Source organism: Perissodus microlepis, chromosome 14 (genome assembly GCF_051167445.1).
Source record: "Perissodus microlepis isolate ML-2025 ecotype Zambia chromosome 14, ASM5116744v1, whole genome shotgun sequence".
Taxonomy (NCBI): Eukaryota; Metazoa; Chordata; class Actinopteri; order Cichliformes; family Cichlidae; genus Perissodus; species Perissodus microlepis.
In genome coordinates this window covers 32,427,069-32,437,039 of record NC_140474.1, presented here as the reverse complement: position 1 = coordinate 32,437,039, position 9,971 = coordinate 32,427,069, and the positions used below count along the sequence as shown (strand labels likewise).

General features: G+C 42.7%; 2 protein-coding genes across 2 annotated transcripts in view; both read left to right on the top strand.

The window, feature by feature from the left end:
• The first annotated feature begins 1,707 nt into the window (after positions 1-1,707).
• The window catches only part of LOC146374245 (chloride channel protein 2-like), a 216,858-nt gene continuing 208,594 nt past the window's right edge, over positions 1,708-9,971 (top strand). The window contains exon 1 of the mRNA XM_084950684.1: positions 1,708-1,799. The gene's annotated coding sequence lies outside the window, so the exon portion shown is untranslated. The remainder of the gene's footprint in view (positions 1,800-9,971) is intronic.
• LOC146374247 (uncharacterized) lies at positions 4,132-8,535 on the top strand. Its single transcript, XM_084951807.1, has 3 exons — positions 4,132-6,865; positions 7,117-7,399; positions 7,635-8,535. The coding sequence occupies exons 1-3, from the start codon at positions 6,375-6,377 to the stop codon at positions 7,893-7,895; spliced, it is 1,035 nt and encodes a 344-aa protein (XP_084807933.1). The 5' UTR covers positions 4,132-6,374; the 3' UTR covers positions 7,896-8,535.

The following is a 9,971-nucleotide window of genomic DNA, read 5'->3' as shown; positions in this document are numbered from 1 at the left end:
GGTCAATCACTAAATATATGAAGTGGCGAAAAACATTTAAGCATGTTTCTCAGTCCAAAAAATACTCAAAGGCAGTCTGATATAGACAGCTCGGCACACTCTGACTCTCAGGTCTCGAGTTAGAGAAAGACAATAATTAATCAATAATAAATTATACCCACATCATACTGTATTTCAAAGATACCTTACTGGACTGAAGTAAAGGACTTAAAATGTAATTTTTTTTCTATTGGGCAGCAGGGGGCGACTCCTCTGGTTGCAAAAGATTTCTGCAAATTCTATGTAAAATGCCCCCCTTATTGACCTCAGTAAATGCTTTTCTCACGAGTTCATGCTCTTAATCGCCACTTTCATGTCTTATTAAACACATCATGATGTTTATTTTGTAAAGTGTGGTGCCTGCTAGGGTCAAAAAATGAGAATAAGGCTGTATCTGATCACTAGCTAATCACTCAGTTTTGAGGTGATGGCTACTTTCATTTTTAATGTTTTAATCTTTAATCCCAGTCTAAATCTGATCCCTCAGCAGGGATTACATTAAATGAGAAAATTTATTATTAATTATTGAAACCAATCCTGGTTCTTTCCTTTCAATTCACTAAATATTGACTTGTCACCATCTAAGTGATTTTTGACTTATATATATATATATGTGTGTGTGTGTGTGTGTGTGTGTGTGTGTGTGTGTGTGTGTAAATGAAGATATTTAAATCATAAATTGAAGCAGAAAGAATACTCAGAAACAAATCCCAAGCTTATCTATATCAAGCTAACAAAATAATTTCCTAAATGAATCCCTTATTGCAAAAAGAGACCGCATGCTCTTTCATTCAAAGAACTCGATTACTTCTAGATTCAAATGAAAGGACCATGAAAGCTCTACGTGTGCAGGAACGCCAGTTAAGGCGCACTGACGCGCGGCATGCACAGATGCTCCTCCGCCACTTTACTGATCACCCGTCTTTGTCTGCATGCCACCTAATTTCACCCAAATCTCCCTCAGGTATCCACACCGCGCTCTCTCATCCAGCTCCCATGCCTCCTCCAACAGTGAGCTCTCCTCCACCCTCCTCCACACGCTCGCTGCTCGCCGCATCCCCGTCTGTCCTGGTCAGCTCCGGGCGCTGGAGGCAGCACATCTGGGGGTAGCATGGGCAGCCGAGGAGGGGTGTGTGTGTGTTGGTGTGTGTGTGTGTGTTAGAGAGAGAGATTTGTTTTTTGGGTTTTTTTTTTTTTGCCACGGCAGCAGCAGCACCCGCATTGCAACACAGGAGCGGCTGTTGAATGTGTGAGGAGCATCTCTCTCTCTCTCTGTCTCTCTCTCTCTGCGCTCCGTGTTTATTGAACAGACAGGTGAGCACGCTGTTCCATTTATCAGGACGTCTCTTCACACGGTCACAGGGAGGGGGTGTTTTGGGTGGAGGGAGTTTTTAAACGCGTCTTGGAAGTTGGGGCTGTTTGTTGCAGCCAACAGGATTTCACCCGGCAGCCTGAAACGGCGGCATCCGGACAGGAGCCTGGAATCTTTGCAGCAGCAGCAGACAAGTTCCAGCGGAGGATAAACTGTTGCCTCGAATCAAACTTTGCCTTTGAACTTGCGGGATTTTTCGACCTCTTTCCTCCCGAGCACCCTCCTCCTCTTCTTCCTCCCCCTCCTCCCCCTCCTCCTCTGCCCTCAGCGCTCGGAGGGTCTAGAGATGGAGAGCAGCAGGTGACTGACCGCTCACCGCCGCTTCAGGACGCCTGCCGGGGGTTTCACTGGTTCCACTGGGGGACACCCAGGGCCCCGACGAAGGACGGTGAGTAACCTGCGCACTGCGCGACTGATGAGTGTCCTTGCACGCGTACATGCGTGCATGTGCGCGCGCGTGTGTTACCAAGCATCTTCTGCTTTTCCCCTCAACTTCCTTACCTCCTACTGTCCCTCACACACACGCCCCCCCCCCCCCCCGCGTCCTTTCCTTGTCACGGGACAGATAATGCTATCTGCACATCAGCTGCGAGCTCTCAAATCACAAGACGGCCACAGCGCTTCACACATTATCTGTTTTAATAGGAAAGCGATCATGTGCTTCACCCTTTCAAGAAAAGAGAGGGGAGAAAAAACTCTTTTAATTTGTGCGCCTTGTGGTTTTAGTCATGCCTCCAAATACGGAGACTCTTGACACAGTTCTGAGTGGGCCCGAGGCCACCAGTCGCCCTTTTTGGTTTTGTCCGAGTGGAATCAAAGCAGAGCGCTTCCTGTTGCGCAGAGCGTGAACTCTCCGCAGGTCCCGCTACTTAACTGTGATGAATACTTCAGAGTGGTTACACAAGGACCAGCTGTACCTGGAATGTCCCACCAGGGGGCCCAGAGCATCCGTGTTACAGGGCTTCTCACACACATTCAGATATGATCGATCTGGGATCTTCCACTAATCGTTCTTTAATTCGGTTTGCCAGTTTCGCTCAGTGTGTATCAGTCATCTGATTACACGGCTAAATATGCTGCGACAGTGGGAGAAGTTGGAAAAGTGAGAGCTCTCACATAAGTGGGACTTCTCAGAGGTGTTTCTCGGTCTTGGAACGAATTCTGACATTTTTAAGAACTAACAACAGAATCTGGCGCCATTATTTACATTTCAAATAAGGAGCTACTGAGAGTTTTGACTTCAAATTAGACATTTCGTGTCATTTTATGTACGAAATTCCTTTGAATTAATGTGATTCGAGAATGAAGTTATCATTGAAACGTTTACGTTTGTTTATATGAAAGGCAAACTGAAGTAGAAAGAAACTGCTTACATGACAACTTTGGTATTCAAGTCTTCTTCCTCTGTGGTCCTGCTAATGTTGTTTAAATATACTGTGTTAAAAGTTGTATTGGACAAAAGCCAGGTAGCACTCCGGGTGTGGCCCAAATATTGTCACATTTAGCCTGAACTGATGGCACTGATTCACGTGGCTCGTGCCATGTGTCCGCGCTGAATGGATGTCAGATCTGTTGCGACAATGAGATTAGATCGACTCCACACAGTGCTAGCTGTAACTCAGATCAAGTCCAGCCCAGGACCATATCTGACCCTCAGTGGTGTAACTGTACCCAAAGAAGCCCAAAATAGGCGCAGCAATGTCTGCAGGGAAATATACAGGTGAGCCCTGATCACATGGTTTCTTTTAAATAGTTTGATTCAATTCATTTTATAAGTTTTCTAGCACTAGTTCACTCTGTATTGTAAGGTAATTACCCTACAACATTAGAGCGAAAATCCTCTCAAAATGTGTTGATCCCTATAAGGAAGCATTTGGTGAGAGTGGGGAAGAAGAATTCCCTTCCTCCAGAATCAGAAGCAGAATCAACATTCATCATATCCGCGATCTAACATGGACATCCAGATTTAGCACAATATATGAGGTGTCCTAGCTAGTGTGCTGACAGCACATGTATCAAAACAAGCAGTTCAAATGCAAATTTTCTAGTACGTCTGCAGAAAACTGCATAGCCTGTCAGCTGTCAGCTCACTGACAGGAGGTCAGAGTTATAGTTTGTAGAAGTGCAACACATCCTTTTGTGTGATCGTAGTGTCACTAGAAGTGTGTGTTATATGTATGTTCACAGACACAGAAACCATGAAATGTGATTTATTACTCCTGTGCATTTTGTTTCTTGAGAAATGGCATCGGTTAAGTGACTTTTTTCCAAAAACTGTGTCAGCACTCAGTTTAATGGCGAAAACATACTCCTAAATATCTTATTTCTGCACACTGACTTGCTGAGATTGTTTTGCTTCCTACCTGCAAATACAATGCTGATTTTGGCCTTCCTTTCATGAAATTCAATTTGGATTGATTCCATTTTGATCCTCAGACATTATACAGCTTTTTGCAATATCTTAAAAAAATCTGAATTTCTAAGTAGATTACATTTAGAATCTGTTTGGGGTTTTCTGGGGTGGCAGATAATGTCTGTTTTGTTACCATATGGAAAAATTAGTTGTATTCCTGGTCTTAGGGTTAGGATTTAACATGCACAAAATCTCCATGCTCAAACTGTAGTGCTTCCAGTCTGATAAAAAAAAAAAAAAAGGGTCTGAGATGGTGGCGATGTGGAGGTCCCCGAACTTTCACCAATACTGGTTACCAGTACTGGGACATAAGTTGCATTGCACTTGCTGTTGCCACAGCTTCGTTAGACTGTGGTGTTTAATGTGTCAGATGTTTGGGACAAAGGCAATGTGATTTCCGGTTGCAGCTGCATCAGAACAGCACAAGTAACAGAGTTTTGAATCCGTAGCTAGCAAGTGGGTATCGTATCTTTTGCTTCCTAAAAGCTTTACTCAGTGAGCACTGTCTTTTAAACCTGCTGAATATCTCCAAAAGTGAGAACACATCTGATGAAAAGAACCTCTTGCTGTGTGCAACATGTGAGAAAAGACCTGACCTGATTCTTACCATTGTTGTTTGTTTGTTTTTTAAACATAAACTATGATTTAAAAACAGCAACTGAAATTCAAATTTCATATTCAAATTTCAAAACAGCAACTGAACTGCTAATAACACTCGCTCAACATCTCACAAACACAAGATTATTAAAAAAATATTTCCTTGAGCTGTGGTCTTTGCTTGGGAGGATGAATGAACTTACCAGTTCCTCTAGCCCCTCTAACCTCCAGTGTCTTCCTGCGTCCTCCTTTTTCCTGCAAAACCGCACTTCATGTATCTGCAGATGAATCTATAGATAGGATAGATAAAATAGAAGTGATACCATGCCATGAGACTGTTGCCGCGTAAGCATGCTGAAAGGATCGATAGTAGTATAAATCACAAGTTTTCAAACCAGGGGTCTAGGCTTTGAGTATAATGGATTCTACATTCTTTTATCTCACCCTTTTGTTACTTTAAGCCTTAACATAACCAAAGGGTGAGATAAGGTATCAATGACAACTTAGGAAAGGTTCAGAGTTTGGATTAGAAGACCCCTTTTAGCACTGAACCTGTGCGTCCTATATACCGTTTGTGGCTAATTGGTAGTGAGACTGATTTCATTGTTGCCATGGCTGGACACTTTGTATCGAATGCCTAATGACAGAGAGGCAGTATTGAGAACGGGCTGGCACAAAGCACACTGCCAACTAAAATACATTACTAAAGTTAAAAGGACATTCCTTAAACATGTACGGGGGTAAACACATTGTGTAAGTGTGATCGAGTTGCTCCTTGAGTTGTGAAATGAGACCAGTTCTGTATTAGGAAACCATAAATCTTGCCCTGCATGTTGGCTTTCTCCATGGTTCTGTAAAACATTTACTTCCCTTCAGTCACGGGCTCTTTAGACACATTCCATTAACGCCGTAGTTGACATTTAAGTGTGAAACAATTAGGTGAGGCATCAGCCGAGCTGGCAAAGAGCCGCAGGTCTGCACTGCAGGCCTGGAGGGAGTTTTCACTTCAACATATCACGACTCTAATAGAGTTGTCCACCAGCAAATAAAGACTGAGTGTGTCAGTGGACGTGCAGCCCAGAGTGTGTGATGGATTTTCCTTTAAAGTTCATCACTCGAGGGATAGTGTGAGTCTTGTTGAGACAGGAAGAGAGAAAGGTGCAATGTGGTGGTGGGGGGGGGGTTGGACTGCTCCCAGTATTTATTATTGATCTTTGAATCTTGCTTCTACTTTGATGGCCTTAAAGAGTGAGCCAGAGTGTGCTGCATCATGAAGTGCTCGAACACGTGAAGTGAAGAGGAGATCAGACAGACTGTTTTGTTTTCAGCTACTTCTGCTAAAAGAAAGTGTTCGGGTGCCTGGGTCGTTGACCCAGAGTTTTGAGTTTTCATTATTATTGTACTTTGATTTTTGCCTTTATTTATCATTTCTAGTCTTTTGGTTTCTTTGTCAGAGTTGTGCCTTCTGGTTTCTGTTCTGTTCCATAGTTGCTGTATCCCTGTGTCAAGTCTGTGTCTCTGTGTTATGTTTCGTGTTTTACTTTGAAGGTCCATGTCTTATGTTACAGTTTTTCTCGATTGGTTAGGCTCATTTCTTGAAACCGAGATGACATTCCCAAAATAACATGGACAAATCTCCAAACCACCTTGCAATTGTTCACAACAGAATGTCATTTTTCATTGGTTTTATCAAATTGCAAATGCTTTAGTACATGTCTCAAGTGACTCTGTGCTTCTTTTCAAATGATTATGTACAACTAGCTACAGTTAGCACAATGAGCCCACATTTAGCACATTTTCCAAATAAATAGATCTTGGCGATCTAAACTGATTAGCTGATTTTTCAGTGAAATGGTTACTCACTCCAAAACATATCAGCATGGTTTCATTGTGTAAGTCATCATATGCACAACTGTCTGTTCAACTGTCAAAATTAGTCAAAGATATAATACCATGAAAGAATATCTTGGAACATTTGATAAAGTTATGACAGTACTTGACAATCAATCAGGTGAAATTAGAACTAACGAAGGAGCAGTTTCCCACATCTCAGATGACCAATCAAACAGGTTGTTTAGATACCTGACAGGTGTTGTCTATGATTATGACGGCTGCCAAAAGTATATAGACAGAGCTTGGCCCGGGGCCAGTTTCATTTGCAGTGTGAACATGGAAGCACCTCGCCAAGTACAACAGCAACTTCCTGCTCGAGGAAGAGGAGGAAGAAGAAGAGGAAGAGGAGGAGTGAGAATGCGTGGAGGAATAGGGGGAAGAGGCCGAGGAGCACGGAGGCACCATGATGTCCCAGATGAAATCCGGGCCACCCTTATTGACCACGTTATAAACCATCGCCTCACAATGGCAGAGGCAGGTCGCCGAGTGCAGCCTAATGTGCCTCGGTCTACAGTCTCCTCCATCATCCAAACCTTTCGCAGGGAAAACAGGTACAGAACTATGCTATTGAACTATTCAGTGTTGGTGTGTGTGTAGGCCTAGAGTACTGTAATATCTTCATGTGATGTTATATGATACTATAAAAATGACAAAGAAAAAAAAATGGAGAAAATACTGTGAATAGTATTCCAGTCACTGTGCAGTGCATCACACTTTTAGTACCATAAAACAGCAGTACAATTACATTGGTAACTCATTTTGTAACAAATTTACAGTGTTGACCTTTGACTTGTATGTCTAGGATTGGACGACAGCCTCAAGTGGGTGGCAGAAGAAAACTTCTAAATGAACAACAAGAACGAGAAATATGCAACATGGTCATTGCAAATAATGCCATCACACTGAGACAGATTCGTAATGCAATCCTGCTAGACAATGTAATGTTCCAAAATATAAACTCTATCAGCATCTCCACAATAGACCGGGTATTGAAGAAACATCAGATGACCATGAAACAGATTTACAGGGTACCATTTGAGAGAAACTCTGACAGAGTGAAAGGGCTGCGGTACCAGTATGTGCATGTAAGTCAACTACTGGTTGTCTATCATTGTAACACTATTACAGTAAGACATGGTTACCACTGTTTTTTTGTTTTGCGTTATCCTTTTTACCTTCAGAATCCAGCTTTGTGTGACTAGAGCATTTTGCCTAGAAATTGTCTTCAGTTTTCCACTCCCTGTTTTTACAGTACTTTAGATCCTCCCTGCAGTATCTGTCTCTACTTGACTGATTAGATATATTTCTATTCTATTGTAGAGAATAATGGCATTAGAAGGCAACGAAACCCCTCACATCCTAGTGTTCGTTGATGAAGCTGGCTTCAACCTGGCTAAAGGTCGAAGGCGTGGCCGTAACATCATTGGCCACCGAGCCACTGTGGATGTCCCAGGCCAGCGAGGAGCAAATATAACAATGTGTGCCGCTATATCAGAAAGAGGTGTGGCCACACACATTCCCAGTTTAGGGCCCTACAATACACAAAAGCTCCTCAATTTTTTTGGACCACCTTTATACTGATCTGATCCCAGAAAATGAGAGAGGTGAAGAAGGACCTCAGCTACCACATTATGTCATTGTGTGGGATAATGTGAACTTCCACCGCGGCCCACGCATCAGAACCTGGTTCACCACCCATCCCCGGATGCTAATGGAGTTTCTTCCACCTTACTCTCCTTTCCTAAATCCAATTGAGGAGTTTTTTTCAGCTTGGAGGTGGAGGGTGTATGAGCATCAGGCTCAAGACCAGAGGGCCCTGCTGCATGCAATGGATGCTGCATGTGAGGACATCACAGGGGATCAATGTAGGGGATGGTTGAGACATTCACGCCGTTTCTTCCCTCGCTGCATCGCAAGAGAAAATATCCGTTGCGATGTGGATGAGAATTTATGGCCTGACAGAGAGCAGCGCGTCGATGGCCAGGGGGATGAGGATGGTGGCCAGGAAAGAGGGTGACAATGGCGACCACTGAAAATATTACTGTACTATAGTTCTGAAACTTTATTTACAGTATGGTAGGCTAGAGTTTTTTTTGTGTTTTTTTGTTTTTTGTTTGTGTTTATAACTGTTCACATTTACAGAATCCTGTATATGTTTTCTTTTCACAGTATGTTCTCTAATGTTAACATTTCTTTGTACGAATAAAAATGTTTACAGTTTCCTTGAGTATGAGTGGTTTATTGGAGGCTGATTTTACTGTAAAATCTTTTAGTTTTATTCATAGTGGTATTCTGTTGCTAGACCTGTGCCTCAGTGACAAAACGTCTAAGCATTTTGACTTGCAGTGCTTAAACAATGCCGAAGGTATAATGCATTTTGGGGGCATTGACTATTTATATGAGAAGGATATTTAGTTTTGACACATGGATAAACTCTTTTGGGAGAGATATGAGCTTTTGCAGGGGATCCATGGTGTTGTGCTAAACCATCCAGGTTATTTTGACAAAAGCACTAAATGAATGCACATGTGCCAAGGCAATTGAGAAGGATCTGTGCTATTTTGACTGTACTGACCTTTGTATGGGAAAGGAATCTGCTTTTGAAGCATGGACGAAGAGTTTGGGGAAAGATATTTGATTTTGCTAGTGAGTTATAATGTTGGGCAGGACTGTAAGACTGTTTGGCCAAATGACCTTATGGTTTTGAGAATGTCATCTCGGTTTCAAGAAATGAGCCAAACCAATCGAGAAAAACTGTAATGTATCTGGTTTTGTTTCCCCTGTTTCGTTAGGCCTGATTTGCCCCAGCTGTGTTTCCCTCCTGTTACCCATTCCCTGATTGCGCCCTCTGTGTATTTAAGCCTTGTGTTTCCCTGTGTCAGTGTTGTGATCTACCATCATATTGTACTGTGTGTGTTCTCTCTGCCAGCCTGCTGAGTTAATTTATTTTGTATTCTAGTTCAGCCAGTTTTCTGTCTTGCCGTCCAGCATTAAAGCTGTATTTAAGTTCACCTTTTGTTTCCGTGAGTCTGCATTTTGGGTCCTTTTCCTGCCTGCACACAGCCTTCACATGACAGAAAGGCAGTTTTAATGAAGTTCATCTATTTGGGGCGGGTTGGGGTCTAGAAATAAGAGCTTAATTGAGATTGGTTTAATTCTACATTGCTATTGTTGAGAATAGATTCCTTAATATACATCAGAGTTAAAGAGAATATAGTTTGTGATTGCTTGCAACATTATAATATTGCGGTTAATGGGTGTAAGAATTCAAAATAGAAAATGGGCCTGGAATGGGAACAAAGAACTGGGGTGCAGGGCAGGAGGACAATCAACCCCCACCCCCAGGGCAGGAAGCAAGAGTTACTGAGAGTGAGGGGCAGACAAAGGGCAAACGGACACTACCTAAAAAGGAGATGGGGGTCAGGGTGTCAGCATCCTTGGCCACTGTACTAGTGTATTTCCATTGTGGGGGTGTTTACTGTAGGGGGGAGGAGACCAGAGGTTATAACTGTAACTGTTGTGTGGAGCTCTTTAGATCAGCCTTTAGCATAGGACTGCATAGGAATGCAGTGTGCTGATCTCCAGATGCATCTGTAAGAATAATGGGTAATAAAAGGATTGTGTAAAACATGGAAACATCTCAGCGTGATCTCTACC

Coding starts and splice junctions, on each gene's coding strand:
- LOC146374247 (XM_084951807.1), top strand. CDS start 6,375: ATGAAAGAATATCTTGGAACATTTGATAAAGTTATGACAGTACTTGAC. Junction 6,866..7,116: donor ACCTTTCGCAGGGAAAACAG/GTACAGAACTAT, acceptor TTGTATGTCTAG/GATTGGACGACAGCCTCAAG. Junction 7,400..7,634: donor TGCGGTACCAGTATGTGCAT/GTAAGTCAACTA, acceptor ATTCTATTGTAG/AGAATAATGGCATTAGAAGG.